Source organism: Mytilus trossulus, chromosome 3 (assembly GCF_036588685.1).
Source record: "Mytilus trossulus isolate FHL-02 chromosome 3, PNRI_Mtr1.1.1.hap1, whole genome shotgun sequence".
NCBI classification, from domain to species: Eukaryota; Metazoa; Mollusca; class Bivalvia; order Mytilida; family Mytilidae; genus Mytilus; species Mytilus trossulus.
The window spans coordinates 61,258,645-61,278,263 of NC_086375.1; the positions used below are offsets into that span (position 1 = coordinate 61,258,645).

At 31.9% G+C, this 19,619-nt stretch overlaps 1 protein-coding gene across 1 annotated transcript; it reads left to right on the forward strand.

The window, feature by feature from the left end:
- Positions 1-25: 25 nt before the first annotated feature.
- LOC134712024 (uncharacterized) lies at positions 26-19,206 on the forward strand. Its single transcript, XM_063573119.1, has 18 exons — positions 26-334; positions 1,526-1,710; positions 2,650-2,720; positions 5,851-6,017; positions 6,488-6,588; positions 7,138-7,247; positions 8,080-8,182; positions 8,504-8,590; positions 9,016-9,106; positions 9,542-9,593; positions 10,232-10,341; positions 11,529-11,698; positions 12,758-12,858; positions 13,199-13,340; positions 13,969-14,052; positions 14,518-14,627; positions 18,033-18,094; positions 18,479-19,206. Exons 1-17 carry the CDS (start codon positions 34-36, stop codon positions 18,076-18,078), a joined length of 2,031 nt encoding a protein of 676 aa, XP_063429189.1. The 5' UTR covers positions 26-33; the 3' UTR covers positions 18,079-18,094; positions 18,479-19,206.
- Positions 19,207-19,619: the final 413 nt, after the last annotated feature.

Sequence of the window (19,619 nt, forward strand, 5' to 3'; positions counted from 1 at the left end):
AAATCTTTCAAAATTAACGATTTTGTTTACAAAATGTCGAATGCAATCTTGAAAGAACTGTGTAGTTCTTTAAAATTAGAGCGAGACAGGGGATATCAAAATCTTGTCGCTCATCTTCAATCTCTCGACGAAGAAGGAATTTATAATCTTCAGTTCGATCTGTCTAAATTACTAAATGACAATAAATTATCTTGGGAATCTAAACATGGAGGTCTCATGGGTGCAAAAGCAGTTTTGGAAAACGGAAATGTTTCAGATGATTTTGAAATTGAAATTAAAAGAAAATGCATGGATCACCTAGATGACAATGAATTCCGCGTAAGAATTGCTGCAGGTATGATCATGACATAAAATCAGTGACAATGTATTACTAATAGTAATATACTGTATCAGTGTATGGTTTGTGATAAATGTCTTGTGGTGTACGAATCCGGGTCCGTCTGCCCTGATTTCGGTTCGCCCTAGTTACTGTTCGCCCTAGTCCCGTCTCGCCCTGAGACCGTTCGCCCTAGTTCCGTTTCGCCCTGAGACCGTTCGCCCTGATACCTGTTCGCCCTGGGTATGTTCGCCCTGGGTATGTTCGCCCTGATTTATATTTTTTATTACAGTCTTGTGTGTATTTAATTGAATATGTTGAAGTCAGTCTACAATTTCGCCGAATATTTACGATGTATTGTGTTGTATACAGCTAGCTGCTACTAGGTTATAAGTTCTTGATAATTTCGCCGAATATTTACGACGGTATTGTGTTGTCTACAGCTAGCTGCTACTAGGTTATAAGCCAACACGAATTTTATTTAATTAATATTCTGTATTCAGCTTTTAATAGATAAACATAAATTTTAATATATATATGCATTTCCTTCATTAATGTAACATATACATATCATTAATGAGAATAGGGCGAACGAACTCAGGGCGAACAAACTCAGTGCGAATGAACCTAGGGCGAACATGTAATCAGGGCAAATGATTCCGATACTGTGGTGTACAGGTGTATGAGGGTATCAAATGGAAGCAAATTAACTCTTTTTCTTCTTCCTTTATAGTACAGGCTTCCAACTTGAACCGTTGTAAACTTGTACCATTGTAAACTCTACCACTTGGAAGTCGTACCATTGCCAACTCGGACCATTAAAAATATATTAAAAATATGATTGCTTTATATGATTTATATGACAAGATGAAATATTAGATCATATTTTAAAAGGAGAGATATTTTATTTTTTCTCCTTTCTCCAACTTTTTCTCCTTTCTCCCAGCCTTCCTCTCCTTTATCCTACCCCTTTCTCCTTTCTCCTACCCCCTTTCTCCCTGTCTCCCTTACCCCTGTCCCCCCCCCTCATGTAGGGCCTTCAATACATATTTATACAATATAAATGCATTGTTTCTATTTATTCATTACTAAGTTCTTTATTGAAATAGTCTTATCCATTCTGTTACAAAAATGATTCTATATATATCTTACGCATGTACATGTACATGTTGTTTTCATGATCAATATATTTGTTATTATGTATTTAAGGTGAAGTACTTGGTGCTTTATGTAAAAAGATTGGTCCAGAAATCTATGGAGATGTAAAAGATCAAATTTTGAATGGAATTCGCTCTAATTTAGAACGAGAAATGCCAACTGGAGATGAACATCAAAACGATGATGATGTGGATAAACTTGTGGAAAAACTGAGTAGTTCACCTGGAGGGGAAAAGGTGAAATATTTACCTCCACTTTCAATCTAACATGTATATTTTGACCTTTGAGTATATTTTTATATTTCATGACTAGTCTATGATCATAGGAGGGCATTATGTTTTAAAGTGTGTGCATCTTATTTGTCAGTCGTGTATAAGGTTAAGTTTTTGTTCAACATTTTTAATGCAGTATACTTGAAGTTCTGGTCCTATCATCTGGATCTGGAGAGTATGTACCTCTACACATGTTTTATAGATGTGAACTTTTGGAAATATGTATGCCAAATTAGATTTAAAAAAAAAAAAACTATTTGAAGGACGCCTCCAGGTGCAGGAATTTCTCGTTTCATTGAATACCTGTTGGTGACCTTCTGCTGTTGTTTTTTCTATAGTCGGGTTGTTGTCTCTTTGATACATCCCCCATTACCATTCTCAATTTTATAAGTTTTATTTAAGGGTCATGTTATTTATTACAATAGTTTAATCTTTCTGGTTGTACACCAATCCCCTATTTATATTTTTCATAGTTTCCAGACATGCATACCTTTGTAAGTAAAATTCCCTGCTTTTAACTATCATGACTATGTTTATGGATGAAGATCACATGAACTTGCTGTGATCCTAAAATCTTTTATATCGTTGATAGAACATAAAGCCAAGCAATAAAAATGAAAGCTGATTTAACATATTGCTAGAATTGAAGCAAGTAATATGTTTACTGACAATGTTTTGCATATATTTGTTATATTATATACGATATATGTATTTTTTTTCCTACAAATATAACATTTTGTTTATTAAAGAATGATTTGCATTACATTGTATATATATTCTATATACATACAAAAACATAATTTAATCATCCATCATAAATCATTAGAAATGTTTTTAAAAATGTTAAAATTGTGAATATTCAATGGCATTAATTTATATGATCAATTTAAACCTTCTTTATAGAGAATAAATGTAGATGCAGCACAAATTTTTCATGATACTGCAGGATGGAAGTCTTTAGAAACATGGATGAAGTAAGTTTAATGTACAATACACCTTATCGCTAATCCCGTCTGACCGGTCGCTTGAACTTTTGACGCATACAACAATCACTTCAATTGTGGCATCAGATATTTTGTTTTGTGATGTCAAAATTTTATGAGAACCTGTGTGATATTCAGTCATGGCGGACAAATAGCGATAAGGTGTATTAAACCTGGTTAAACCCAACACCATAGGTACATGTATGGAGATTTTTTTTCATTACACTAAAAACTGTTTTGTTTTAAATGAAAAATAACCTTGTTCTGCTAGTCTTCCAACTGAACCTGTTTTCTTCTAATATGTTTATACCTGTTCATCTGTTAGTTGCAGATCAATTTAACCCTTTCCTCCATAATGACGCCTTTTGACGCCACCCCCTTTACTCCATAATGATGCCTTTTGATGCCTTTGTAGTACCTCAGTTGAAACCCTTGACTATGAAATGTCTGCTTAATGGGACTTAATAAATTTGTTTATCCAATATGAAAAGGATATCATGACTTATATTTATTTGATGAAATATTTATTTTTTTGCAATTTTTAATTGCAATGCATTATTACTTTAAAGAATATTTTCAGCATTTTATTGAAAAATCCTATGCAAATCAAGTATGCAAAAAAAAAAATCCATTGAGGAAATTGTATTTTTCTTGGCTAAAAACCCTACAAACTGTACTGTCACTGTACAAATCTTGTTTTCTTCTTCTTCAGCATTATAACAAAAAAACCTTTTATTTAGATTTCCAATAATACCAATGGAATTATTATTTTCATGTTTTTTTATTGTTGCATCTTTACAAATGACAAAATATTTCATTTTATAATTTTTCAATCTTTATGGCCCTGTTCCTCAAAACTGAAGAGTGCAACACAGGTTGAGACACAATATTATTCGTGTCCTGATAGAGGGTTGTAAAGGGTTATTTTTCGTGCAACGTTTTTGGCCTTTTTATTTCACGTGTTTTCGTGTTATGACTTTTTATTTTTAGCTCACCGGGTCCAAAGGGCCAAGTGAGCTTTTTCCATCACTTGGCGTCCGGCGGCGTCGTCTGTCGTCCTGCGTCCCTCGTCGTTAACTTTTACAAAAATCTTCTTCTCTGAAACTACTGAACCAATTCCAACCAAACTTCATCTGATTGATTCCTAGGGTATCTAGAATAAAGTTTGTGTTTAAATTCCCATTTCATCAAAAAACATGGCCGCCATGGCTAAAAATTGAACATACGGGTAAAATGCAGTTTTTGGCTTATAACTCAAAAACCAAAGCATTTAAAGCAAATCTGACAGAGTAAAATTGTTTACCAGGTCAAGATCTATCTGCCTTTTCAGATGAATCAGACAACCCATTGTTGGGTTGCTGCCCCTAAATTGGTAATTTTGAGGAAATTTTACTGTTTTTGGTTATCTTGAATATTATTATAGATGGAGATAAACTGTAATCAGCAATAATGTTCAGCAAAGTAAGGTTTACAAATAAGTCAACATGACCAAAATGGTCAGTTGACCCCTTTAGGAGTTATTGCCCTTTATAGTCAATTTTTAACCATTTTACGTTAATCTTAGTAATCTTTTACAAAAATCTTCTCCTCTGAAACTACTGGGCTAAATTAATCCAAACTTAGCAACAATCATCTTTGGGGTATTAAGTTTAAAAAATGTGTCTGATGACCCCGCCATCAAAGCGAGATGGCCACCACAGCTAAAAATAGAACATGGGGGTAAAATGCAGTTTTTGGCTTATAACTCAAAAACCAAGACATAAAGAGCAAACATAAAATGGGTTAAATGGTTCATCAGGTAAAGATCTATCTGACCTGAAATTTTCAGATGAATCGGACAACCCGTTGCTGGGTTGCTGCCCCTGAATTGGTAATTTTAAGGAAATTTTGCTGTTTTTGGTCATTATCTTCAATATTATTATAGATAGAGATACACTGTCAACAGCATTAATGTTCAGCAAAGTAAGATTTACAAATAAGTCAACATGACCTAAATGGTCAATTGACCCCCTAAGGAGTTATTGTCCTTTATAGTCAATTTTGAACATTTTTCATAAAATTTGTAAATTTTTACTAACATTTTCCACTGAAACTAATGGGCCAAGTTCATTATAGATAGAGATAATTGTAAATTGCAAGAATGTTCAGTAAAGTAATATGTACAAACACATCACTATCACCAAAACACAATTTTGTCATGAATCCATCTGCTTCCTCTCTTAAAAACTCACATATACTTAGGTGAGCGACACAGGCTCTTTAGAGCCTCTAGTTTGTTTCTCGTGTTTGGTTCGACATACATGCCTCGTGTTTTCCTTTATTTATTTTCTGTGTTTCGTGTCGGTACTCTTAATTTCTCGTGCTTTTCACGCATTTGATTAAAAAGTAAACCAGAACAAAATTCAAAGTCAATCCGCAGATTGTTTTAAATTATGAGTTCCCAAAATATTTAAAATGGCTACCAAATTAATTGTTATGAATAATATTTTTCTCTCAAATCAGTTGCAATTATAGTGGATGCTAATAGGTGACTGCAGGGTCATCATATCCATTATATAATGACTAAATGATCTCCAAGAACGGCTGATTAATAAATTTCTTAATTTTTTACATTAATATTTAAGATTTTATTTCTCGGGCTTTGTTTTTTCAGATTTTTATTTTCTGTGCAATGTTTTCGCGATGTTTATTTCCCGTGTTCCCATGTTGAAGTCCCCCCTTTACCACCCTCCTGATAGAAATGGAGAAAGTGACACTATTCTTGTTGAAATTATAATTCATTGATACATGTACATTTAATTATCCTGAGTTATTTATCTATTATAATTTAGGTAAACAATAACTAATCAGTATGCACACTGCAGAAATATTATTTATCTTAAACTTATAGTTTATCATTCTTAAAATAAGAAGAGGATTTATGCTACTCTTCACAGTCAATCTTCTTTAAATTTTCATCAAAAATCTTCTACCAGACTTCATATGGACGTGAATATTTTCAATCCATATGAGAAAAGGGGGTAACATTTGAAAACCATGCTTATTTACTCCATTGATCTTTTTGTAAACACTGTTGATTTCAAAATTCTATATTTTCAGACCTTTTGCATTTTCTTTCCAGATGCTTAGAATGTGTTGTGCATTCTTGTGGTCATCTGTTCAATAAGTATGTAGACCAGGAATTACTTGACCTGATATTTATGGCACTGTTACACACAAACAGATTTGTACGAGAGACAGGATTTTATGTGTGTGCAGCAATAGTGTCTATAGGTGTCACTGGTGATGGTAAGACAACATATCTTCTAAGATTTTTTTGTTTATTTTGTTATCATTATTCTACCAATTAGTTAATGATGAAATAAATATAATTTTATTCATTTCAACCTTTTCCAGAATTCAAATCTTTGCATGGTTTTAATAATGTAATAGTATATTGATTTACTCAATTTACATGAAATATAGAAGTTGATATTTACTATAATATACAAGTAAAGGTATGATCAGGACAAATAGATAAGAGTCACCTCTCTTGATAGGTTTCTTATGTACTGGGTAAAGAGAACAAGCATACATTACATATAAAATAAGGATATTGTTATGTTTGCCAATACATGTATTTCTTATCTTTGTTCGGGTTGTCTCTTTGACACATTTCCCTTTTCTATTCTTGATTTTATTTATACATTTAGGTAATGTTTACAACTTTATGTAAATGACCCAAGAAATCCAGGAATATCTTTACATTTTTTTCATAGGAAAATCAACTTTAAAATTAAAAGAAGAAAATTCTGTGTATAGACATGGAAGGCAGTTGTCAGAATATCTTGGAAAAGGACTATCTGATAATTGGAGTCAGGTAAGTAAATGTTGTGTGATTATTTTGACTTATTAAACATGTTAAAGTGAATGACTACAAAAATACTTCTTGATTATGATTATTTTGCTCCAAGATGACAGAAACTTTGTTTTGCAGTGCCTTTAACTAAAACCTACAGGACAATTAATGGATATTTGCTAGCTGAATCTTGAAATAATCATTATGTTAGGTATACTACCCTCCTTTTGAAGTAGTCTAGTCCTAGTCAGATGATTGGTAATCTGTCTGACTAGTCTACTATTAAAGTTCAAAGCTTGCCTGTGTTAGTTTTCAATTGCATAGCCTGGATTTTGTTTGAAGAGGGTATTTTGTCTTGATTGTAAAAATCTGTAATTTAATAAGCACTGTTCATAATAAAAAAAAACAACATTGATTTCAAGATGATATTTACACAAATAAAACATATTTATAACTTATAACTATCTAAATTAATTATTTTTATTACATGTCTGTATTAAGTAGACATTGGCTCAGTCATTGTTACAATTACCATTATATAATCATTGTATAAATATGTGTTTGTTGTAGGTACGTTTAGCAGCATCTGTAGCTACAAGAAAGTTTCTACATAGTTTACCATCAGAAGAAGTAAAGGATCAGTTCTACAGTATACTCATACCAAGAATGTGCCTCAACAGGTGATTAATATTATTGCCCTCCAACCTTGATTTCAACAAAAATTGGATACATGGGGTTCTTTGATTTATGCTTAGCGTTCATTATCACTGAACTAGTATATATTTGTTTAGGGGCCAGCTGAAGGACGCCTCCGGTTGCGACAATTTCTCGCTACATTGAAGACCTGTTGGTGACCTTCTGCTGTTGTTTTTTTTCTATGGTCAGGTTGTTGTCTCTTTGACACATTCCCCATTTCCATTCTCAATTTTATTAATCTAACAATGTATTTAGATTTTAGATGTTTGGGTCCGGTTATCAAATTGATCCAAATTGAGGTCTGAAGGGTCCAAAAATTGAACTTTATTTGATTTCATCAAAAATTTAATTCCTGGGGTTCTATGGAACATAATAGGTAATGTCCAATTTAAAATTTAAAGTTTTTAAGTTTAAGTTCTTAGACCACATTCATTATGTGTTACAAACCTGTGTTGTGTCAACTATTTAATCACAATCCAAATTCAGAGCTGTATCAAGCTTGAATTTTGTGTCCATGCTTGCCCCTATGTTCAGAGTTTGAACTCTGTGGTAGTATAAAGGTGCGCCCTGAAGAGCATCTGGTTTGAGATCTCAACCCTCCCTTTATTCCCCTAGCCAATGTAGAAAAAACAAATGCATAACAATACCCATAGTTAAACTTAGTTTAAGAGAAGTCAGAGTCCGATGTCAGAAAAGGTAACAAAAGAAAATAAACAAAATGCCAATTATACATGAATAACATGCCTGTTTATCTCAATCTTTTACAGGTAAAATATAAGAATAACTATGTTTATTCATTTATGTGTTGTATTGTAGATACTATGTAGCTGAAGGTGTTAGAATATATTCACAAGAAACATGGAGGCAAACCACAGAAGGAGAAGGGAGACATCTAGTAGAGAAATATATTGATGATGTGGTGAATACATATTAGATATTCTACTTAAATGACGTCCATTTTCACTGAACTAGTATACATTTCTATTTAGGGACCAGCTGAGGGCCACCTTTAGTAGAGGGATTTTCTCGCTGTGTTGCAGACCCATTGTTGGCCTTCGGTTGTTATCTGCTCTATTTTCGGGTATATTCCCCATTTCCATTCTCAATTTTACTTTAATATCTTTAATGAAACAAATCTTTAAAAAATACTTTATATAAATTATTGCTTAAACATTATATAAATTCATTGTCAGAATTCAGATCAACCAAATTGAACTGGATAGTAAATTTATATTTTCAGGTTAACTATTATATTGAATCAACAATAGCAGACAACCATGCAGTTAGGGAAGCTGCTTGTGCTTGTATTGCTGAACTAGGAGCTAAGGTAAAACACATAGCAAAAAAGTATTGTATAACTTTGGATGTCAGAGAAACAATGTCACATATTTATTGTCATGTCAAAGAATTTTCATCCTTATTGATAATAATTTTAAGTATTGTAATTAAAGTATGGTATATTATCAGAAGTGGTTCTCTAAGCTACAATGTGTTCAAAATTCTATTTAATTGTATCAAAAGGAAAAACACATGTGGAAAAAAACTAAATAAGACATCTGTTTTGTTTTGACTCTGATGGGTTCTTGTTTCATTGGCCATCTACTTATTTTGGTATCAGTAAAGATATGACACATGCATCTGTAGAATGACGCAGTTAACAAAAGAAAAAAAATACAAGTATAAAAAAAACATGCATATAGTTAATATCAGATGTCTCTTGCATTTCTTTATATTTAAAATCATCTTTTGCAGATTGAAAGAAATGCTGTAAGAGCACACGTTCCCAGACTGTTGGCTGCTTTATTGGTGTGTTTTAATGATGACAGCTGGCCTGTCAGAGATGGTAATTTTTTTATTAGTTGGCTTTATTTTGTAATTGATGCTAAAAAAGCAAAAGAAATCTCAAGAAGGGAAAAATATTGGAGTCAAGTACATCATTGTCAGGACGTTTTTTATACATTTATCAACTTTGTGATCAATTCATAGGAATTCATGGTTGGTTAAAAATTTACAGAAATTGAGCACAAGTTATGAACTAAAAATTGTAATGGTTTTCTAGGTTGTCATTCTAGAGTTAAGGAACATGACTGTTTAAAAATATGGTCTATTCTATGTACAGATCTGGTTCTTTTCCATGTATTAATCTCATGAAAGTTCTATAATTGTTATAAATAAGTCAACATTATTGACCAGTAGGATGAAAATATTTTTTCTGTGTTTGACATACAAGTGTATCAGGATCCTCTACATATAATAAACTTTCTATTCTTTTTTTCAGCTGCATGTGTAGCATGTGGAAATTTTGTTTTATGTTTTCCTGAAGAATCAAGGTAAGTTCACCAGGTTTAGCCTCATTATTTTACACCAGCCTGTGCCAAATGTAGTGATGCGCTTTTAATGTTTTACAGGGTTAAACTATTTTGTTATTCAGTACTGAACTCATCTCCATCCACCCTTTTTTTTTTTTTTTTTAACTCAATCAATGGAATGAAGAATGAATTAAGGTCTTAAAATATATATGAAAAATGAGTTTTGATATAAGCACTTGACTCTTATAAAATCAGTTATCTAGATGACAAAAAGTATAGGCAGAAAAAATACATTGCCATTTAGACCACTTTCAAATTTGTTCTCTAAATTTCAAATGCAGCATTGCTCATGTTGTTATGTCCCAGTATGAACCACTAGTTCAATGACTTCCTTTACATTGATTGATATGAGGTTAACTGGCACTATCTTGAGATTGGCGTATACCATATCATGATAATGTGATTACTGTAAATGGCAGTATGAACCTTGTCTATATAAAAGGATTCAATAGGACACATTGTATCAATGTTTTATTTCACATGACATGCTATGAACTTATCTTGTCTTCTCCCGTTATAACTTTTGTAAAACTGGTCATAAAGGCTATGATTTAATTATATGACAAACTGACTCAGTAGTGATTATAATTGTTTTGCAGAAACAGCTTACCAGATTTATATCCTTTGTTTTTCAACAATTTACAAGACAATATTGCATCAGTTAGACAGGGAGCTGCATTAGCTCTTGCCAATGTTGTACAAGCATATGGTGAGTACACTATTCAGACAGGGAGCTGCTTTAGCTCTGGCCAATGTTGTACAAGCATATGGTGAGTACACTATTCAGAGAGGGAGCTGCATTAGCTCTTGCAAATGTTGTACAAGCATATGGTGAGTACACTATTCAGACAGGGAGCTGCTTTAGCTCTTGCCAATGTTGTACAAGCATATGGTGAGTACACTATTCAGACAGGGAGCTGCATTAGCTCTAGCCTGTACAAGCACATGGTGAGTACACTATTCAGACAGGGAGCTGCATTAGCTCTTGCCAATGTTGTACAAGCATATGTTGAGTACACTATTCAGACAGGGAGCTGCATTAGCTCTAGCCTGTACAAGCATATGGTGAGTACACTATTCAGACAGGGAGCTGCATTAGCTCTTGCCAATGTTGTACAAGCATATGGTGAGTACACCATTCAGACAGGGAGCTACATTAGCTTTTGCCAATGTTGTACAAGCATATGGTGAGTACACTATTCAGACAGGGAGCTGCATTAGCTCTTGCCAATGTTGTACAAGCATATGTTAAGTACACTATTCAGACAGGGAGCTGCATTAGCTCTAGCCTGTACAAGCATATGGTGATTACACTATTCAGACAGGCAGCTGCATTAGCTCTAGCCTGTACAAGCATATGGTGATTACACTATTCAGACAGGGAGCTGCATTAGCTCTAGCCTGTACAAGCATATGGTGATTACACTATTCAAACAGGCAGCTGCATTAGCTCTAGCCTGTACAAGCATATGATAAGTTCACCATTCAGATAGGGTGATGTTTATGTTTTAGCCAACGTTATACAAGCTTATTGTGATATCATAAGTTGCAGAGGAAGCAGCATGAATTGTAATCATTGTACATACCTGTTAGATAGAAAGTTGGAACATGATCAGATCTGGAGACTTACAGACTAATGAGAGGTGTACAAATATGATACTAAACTCCATTCTGGAGACTTTATTTGTCTTTTTAGTCCACACATGACATAGATATGGTCTGCACATAACAAGAACAATTGTAAGCATCATCAAACTTAATAGTGACACTAGGTCCACAGCTATTTTAATTTTGTGATATATATTTACAAGTAGATGAACTAACAAAATTTAATATGGTAAAGAAGATTTAAATCAGTGATCTATTAAGATTCATTATATACAGACTGTTTTGTAGGTCAATCCAGTATGGAAACTATCACAAACAAGGTGAAAGAAGGATTAGAGGGTGTAGAAAAACAACCTGCATCATCAGAAAAGTACAGTGCTTTAGATAAAAGCCCAGGAGCTTATGGTGTTGTTAAAATGTTAAGAGACAATGATATGGACTTACATACAGATAAACAGGTCTGTATATCTATGCAATGTCAGAATTGTACTTGTAATCTGAGTTGTATAATTTTTCAAGTCCCAGTAATGCCACAGTAATTGTCATTATGATATATTAAACAAGATAGAAACACAAAACCAAATGTTTGTTTAAAACAAACAAAGGTTTTGTATTTAAGAAATAATTCATGGGGGCTTGAATATATCGTGATTTTACCACGGGTTGGCCCTTTATGACAAATATTTTACCCTGAGCGATTGCGAGGGGTAAAATATCGGCATAAAGGGACAACCCGTGGTAAAATCTAGATATATTCAAGCCCCCATGAATTCTTTCGATTCTAATAGGTCAAATACGGCAATTCTTTTGTATCGAAGCGCTCTAGGTGGAGGCAAATATTTGCCATTCCCAGAAATAGACACACTATTAAATTGGCGTAAAAGAACGGAGCAAACTGAATTAGTGATATGCTTAAACTATTTAAAATAACGTATATAGATAGTTTTGAATTAATTTGAATGATAATTTACTTATATGTCTTTAATGTTTAAACAAATATGGCTTATAACACATTTTAGCATCGTTTGTTTACGTTTCCATGTTGTGATGATTTTTGGTAATACAAGCGTGTATTTTCCCGTAAAATGCTCATATTCTAACGTCATCGTTTTATGACGTCGCAAACTCATTCATAAAAAAGCATATGACGTGGGAGTACGATCGGAACAGCCCATGCAATATATTCAAATTTTACCACGGGTGTGTACTCAAAGCGTTTGAAGGACGTCATGTTAGAATTTAAAGTGTAGTTTTAATAAAGCTCTGATTCCTTTTGGGAGTTGAATATACTTTGATAAGCTCCTTAATGTTTGTATAAGGTTTGAATTTTCAAATATTTCTAAGCTTCACTGTAGAAAAATTCATTTACCAAGTGTCCTTCTTTGCAGAAAATTTGTTACTGTTAATTTTATCATGCATGCATTGTTAAATCATAAATATCAGGAAATGACCTTAGCCAATTAGAACAGTCAGTATCTAAAGTCATATAATAATTCCAGATTGACAATATCTTGTAGATGTATTCCTGTGGGTCATTAGCACCTAAGATGGGAAGAGGTGGTGGATGTATGGATCATAAGTTCAAAAAACCCTCTGAGCCGTGGGAATTAACAGATGGGTAAGACCTTTAGCAACATTATTCTGATGTACAAACATGAAATGATAGTCTCTTCTTCTTACATGAATCATTCAATCCATATACTCAAGTGTAGTGATTGATATTCTTTTAATTCTTAAATTCTTGGGTATTCTTTAACCCATAAAATATTGAAAGTTGGTAATCCCATGAATTAGAATAAATCTGCATTTTATGAACTTATATTAAGCTGGCTTTACAATTAAAGAAGCAAAAAGATAAAAGTTTTAGTTAAAGTTTTATTGCAAAATATGAGCATTGGATGAACATCAAATCCCCTACATGTATTACAGAAATAGTAAGGTTTTATTCTTCATGGCAGGTGTATTCATTTAATAGCAGAATTATCAAACAACCCTAGCCTTTCAGCATTAGTGGGACAGACGTTACCTGCAGTGGCTAAAGCAGTATCTTTTCAGCATTATCCTCAACATGTGGTTCTATTAGAAACACTTTGTAAACAGGTAAATAAGTTGAAGATACATTATGTTTTGATTTAATTTTATTAAATGTGAAAGCAGCGTGAAATGTGAAATCAGTTAACCAAATGGTTCACCAATGTTTTACTTTCAATGTTTACATACTTTTCCTTTTAATAGCTGAACATGCTTTGTTCATGCACAACTTATCTCCAGCTTTGGGATTGAATTAAAGGCTACATCATGTTCATGCTTAATGATTCTTTTATTATAAACTATTCACTTGCAAGTTCATGATTTACCAGTGATTATTTTAACAAATTTTGACCAAACTGACTGCTTCAAATAAAATGTTATTTCACAGTTTTCTCTTTTATTATTACTTTATACAAAACCAAAAACATATTTAAGATTTTAGTCTACAATGTAGCTAATAGATATAGGAAGATGTGGTGCGAGTGCCAATGAGACAACTCTCCATCCAAATAACAATTTAAAAATTAAACCATTATAGGTTAAAGTACGGCCTTCAACACGGAGCCTTGGCTCACACCGAACAACAAGCTATAAAGGGCCCCAAAATTACTAGTGTAAAACCATTCAAATGCCCCTTTTAAAAATTATATTTATTGAGTTAAAATGAGAATTTAATATTCTTAGTTCTTAATTTCAGTTGCCAAATATTGCCAAAGGTATAGGAAAGAGACATTTCAAGCCGCATTTGGAATTATTTTTTGATTCCATCTTTTACAGTATGGTAGGTACATTGTATATATACTGGTATATAAAAAAATAAACATATATACCAAACCTTTGTTACAAAACACTTTAGCTTAATTTGTTAGTATTAAAAATGAGAGAATTCTTATAAACCAAGGAGTAAGTATGCAAACATTTATTTAAGTTGGTAAACATCAGATTCTAAAGGTTTTCCTTATATATCTTGTTAAACAAATGTAAAAAAGAAAAATTGATCAACTAATTCTCATTGTTCTCATTATATTAAGCTTCTTCAAAGTAAAAACAAAATATATTTCTTAATTCCCCTAACTTTAATAGACAATGCAATTCTTAACTCATCCCTAAAAAGATGAATTGTTGTAATGATTTATGGATGCTGATTCGTTAATCAGTTTTTAATGAGACAATTATAAAAGATTTATTGATTTTTTTTATTAATTAGTTGTTTTGTGTTTATCAAAATATATGGTATTAATTGTAGACCTGTGATAGTGCATTAACATCGAGTGCAGCTAGTCAGTGCTTAAACCAATTAAGTAGTTTTCTTGGTCCGAACATTCTCAAAGGAAGAGTAGAACAATACAATCCAGCGTAAGTACAAATCTTTATTATCTTGGGTTTGGTGGGCAGGACTATATACCATGGGCCAAAAAAGCATGTATCAGTATTTCCCTGTTAAAGATTTATGTGTCTGTCTTATCCCACATATCTAGATAAAACAAGGGGTTTATAAACTGACAACATTAAGTATGCTACATAACTCCAAGGTTAACCAAGAGAAGACATATGATAACATTGTGTTATATGTGTGTGAAGAATGAAGATATTATCTTAACAATTATGATCTCTCAATGTCTTTTTGGACAAAAGAACTGAGACACAAACAAGGAAACTTAAAGACCAAACAGCCTATTCATTTCTACCAGTGATTTTTCCTTAATATTTTGTGTGAAGGTGTTTCGTGATTTGAGGAACAAAATATGATGAAAAAAATTGGGGGTCACCGACTTAGTTTTGTCACTATAGCAACCTCAGTTTCCTGTTTTCCCGAATATTAACATAATATTTGCTTGTTATCTAAACTCACAAAAAATGCTTTATATCAAACCTACATGCATAATTCTTGTTTCACGTTAAACAGTAGATTTATATCTTTCAAATACAGGTTCAAAAGTTTAAGGCTCATATTGATTTGATCTTTAAAAATATGATTTATTTCATTCCCGCCAAAAATTAAACGTAAAACTGAAAAACAATTTCGATATTAAAAAATATCTTCCAGTGATTTCTTCATAAAAATTTAAAGAAGGAAAGTGCCATATGTACTCTTCAAAATAAAGCCCCAAAAAGGGTATGTCACCGACCTTTCAAAAAAGTTATGAGTAATTTTCATGATTTTTTTTCTCGTTCGTTTTGAAGAAAATAGTTGTCTTTCTTCTGAACATTGCATCTGACGTCATAGTACAAACTTTCTTTGCTGGCGCACTATTTAAAAAAGAAATCGCAAATTGGACGTTAGGAACCCACATTTAAATTTCCAAGAGTAATTCAACTATATTGACATACTTTATTGTCCGGTTATACTAGAGATTAAGCATGTATCAGTTTCAGATCTTTATGATGTTGCCGCATAATATAAACCTTTAGAAACACAATCCGTCGGAATGGAAAATTGTTTGAAATAACTTTTCACGCCGCTTTTGTATTGAAAGTCTGTTTTTGTTCTCTGTCCCACATAAGCAGAATTATTGAAAATAAAAAAGAAATGAAAGATGGCACTGGTTAACTTACAGAGTATTTGACTATACCAGACTACATGTGCTTGTTTCTTATTCGCGTGAATTTCAGAGTTTGCCGTAACGAACTCATTCGGTACCTTTAAATGACGGACATACAATTATTTTTTTATTTTTCCCGACTAAGACGAACTTTTAGAAATTATTGCATCAAGTTTGTGAATTCATTATTTTTCAATATTTAAGATATAAAGAAATTAAAGCTGTAGGTATAATATATGAATTAAAGTTATGATTTTAAAACATTATACATCTATCTTAAAATACAATCATTTTATTACTACCTCATGTGTTTTCAATAAACGAAACAGTAAATATAAAATACAAAAGTTTTTGATTCAAAAATTAATTTAGATATAATATTCCGTTCAAAACTACAAAGTAAGTTTTCTCTCTAACAGGATAAAATATGATAAATCCAAATTGCTCATTTTGGAAATTAAAACAAAGAAAAAGATGTTGCCGGAATCGAAAATTCGATTTTTTTTTCAATCTTTCCGGTCATAGTTGTAGCTAAATGAAAGGGAGCGATTTTATGTAAGATATTATTATTGGAGCAATTGTTTTTGTCATAAGTTAAATTTACAACAATTAAGTTTTAAACAATGAGAATTTTGATTTTAATTCACATTCGCTGCGTAGTATTAGTTTTATTAATATTTTTCGCCTTACAGCTAATTTCCTAATGCATGTAGGGTAAAACTTTGGTTGGCTTCCTTGCTTTGTTTGTATTGATATTTACTCAAGCTCTGAAATTAAGATTGACATCTTTATAAATAGGTATGTAAACCTGTATATATGTTATCAAAATTTAATTATACAAAATATTCAAACAAAGCAAGCAGGCAAACCAAAGTGTTGATCTACAGACATTAGGAAATTAGCTGTATTAGCTTCAGTGAGATTAGACGATATGTTTATCATTTCTCTTAAAGACAATTTGAAATGTAACAAATGACAAACAGAAATGGCCCTTTGTCATCATTTTATTTTTACTATTAAGATTTTGTCAAATAAGCAGTATAAATAAATTTAAACTTCATTGCAAGATCGGACATTATTTTACAAGAATCATCCAGACATCAGTTACATGCACATGTTGCCAGTATGTCAAAACTTTAAGGAATACCTGATTATCGGCCTCACCTTGTTAATACTCATTTTTTTATTTTTTGAAAAATCGTCACTTAAATTAGAAGGATCATTGCATTGCATAAGGAACAAGTTTACTAAGTTTTAAGTTGACAGGACTCCAACTTCGTCAAAAACTACCTTGACCAAAAACTGTAACCAAAAACTTAACCTGAAGCGGGACGGACGGACAAACGAACGGACGCACAGACCATAAAACATAATGCCCATAAATCGGGCATAAACATAATTTTCACCTAACCTTTACACAATCGGCGCTAACGAAAGACAAAAATAAAAGTAAAGAAGAAAAAATGAAATGCAGATCGAATCAAATATAAGACAAATTCTACACATGTGAAAGAATAAAAAAAATGAAATACAGAACGGCGCAAATGCAAAAAAGTCAAAATCAAAATTTATATTTTATTATTTTTATTAGAACGAAGGTTAAACATGTTAAATATAGTGTTGTATCTTATGTGTCCATTTGTGTTATATTTCCACATGATATCAAAATAGCGCGACGCATAATAGTTCCTCTTTTCTTGGGAGACGTATCGTACCTACTAGCGTACACCATGTTGAAATCCAGGAAAAACGCGAAATAGGACGTTACAATTTGACGTTTTTCCATTGCTAGAAACAACGTCATAGAGCTTTTATGTCACTACCAAGTTGCGTTAGCTGATGCGCATAAACAATAGGCTGTTTGGTCTTTAAAGTTGACTTTCCTTAACGGTGACATAACCATGTTTATTTCACATGTGAAATTGTCGGTTTTTATTTCATTGGGTAATCTATGTAGTGCATGGCAACCTATGTAATAATCCTGTTCATTTCTATCATTTTGATAACAAAACAAACATAATAGAATGCAAATACAAATCAATCTATTGAAAGAATTTCACTTTTTATTATTGCTGTCACAGACAAAAAACACAATCACACAGTTTTGTACAAATTGAAAAAATGCAATGTAGTATTATGCTATTAAAAACAACAATTAATAAAAAAAGAGATATTTATAACTTTATAAGATAATAATGTAGAAGATTTTTACTTTTAGATACATGGATCAATTGATTGCCAATCAGTTTATAGCTCCATTATAGAATAAAGTAGAAGTGGGTAAGGATATTAAATTAATTATAGAACATTCAATACGAAGGTGTTTAAAATAAATGGGAGATAACTCTATCTTTTAAAAAAAAAAATTTTGCTAGTTTTAAAAAAAATGTTAAGCTTTCTCATCGAATTGGCCATGCAACTGTCTTATTTGTATGTGTTTGTCAAGTCTGTATATAAACACAACAAAATGTTTGGCTTACCAGAGTACTAGTATGGGACTAGCTTCTTTGAGTTTTTAGAGATTCAGAACTGAAATTAAAGACTCATTAGAGGAAAATCTTTACCCGAAAGTTTTGTATGAAACCAAAGAAAATAATGTAATTATCATTCATTTATATTCTCAGAAAGACAATATTTCATGACAAATATTCCATTTTTTTGCAGGTTACTACTACTAGAACTGTGATAATAACAGGAACTAGAACTGTGATAAACATAAATACATCAAAAGAGAAATTCTCTACTAACAGCATTAGATCAAGGGAGCTGATATGATATTAGACTAAGCCAGTGTGTTTGATAGTCTAAACATCCATGTCTTTTCTGATATAAAGTCATGAATGCTAATTAATAACAAGATAATTAATATGTCATCATAACATACATTGAAGTTCTGTGCATTTGAATACATCAATGTTGAAGTCAAGTTGAAGTAATTAATGGCCTCCTACTAAATTCTTTTTGCATCCTTATATGAACATGCAATTTAAAGAGCTCGCAATATGTATTTTAATCAAAAAGCATTTGACAGCTTTTTATGAACAATTGCTAAGGGCTTGTAATGAAACCCTACTCATCAATGATATATTTTCAGACTCTGAAAGTATTTTATTTGTTCCAAACATTTTTCTGGAAATTTTTCTCAAACTTTCATTGAATTTGTTCACTTTAGAGATTTTTATGATAAATTCACACATATACACACTATATACGATAGTCTAATACAGTGTAAGTAAGATGAAAATTACAGAGCGGATACTGATTTACTTCAACTTGACCACAAACTAAACATACATTATTATAAATTTTCTATGTATGTCATATTCTGTTGTGATGAATAAAAAAAATTTCTAGCATTAATAATTTCAGTGGCACCTTTAATACATGCAAACTAAACACTAAATATTATGTTCATTAGTAATTCATATCATCTTTGTAATGGCTGCTACATGTACTGAAAAAATTGCAACTTTAATTTTACATTTCACAAAAAAATAAATACAGATATTTAAGTGTTCAATTTGATTGTTCTGGTCATTTTGGCATTCTAGGATGTTCTCAGTGCTGAGGTCATTAATTCATTGGGATACCCATTAAAGTAGCAATGTCATTAAGTTTCAAAAAGTATTGGTGCCATAAAAAAGATTTTAGTTGAAAACAATCAAAGAGTTGTCCGTAACATTTTTACATTGATGACAGAACCACAGGTGTTAACTGTCTTTTTGTTTACTTGGTCAACAATTCAGCTTCAGGCAACTGTCCAACTGTCTGTCATATTAACAATTTCAGGAAAATTTTTTGGAAA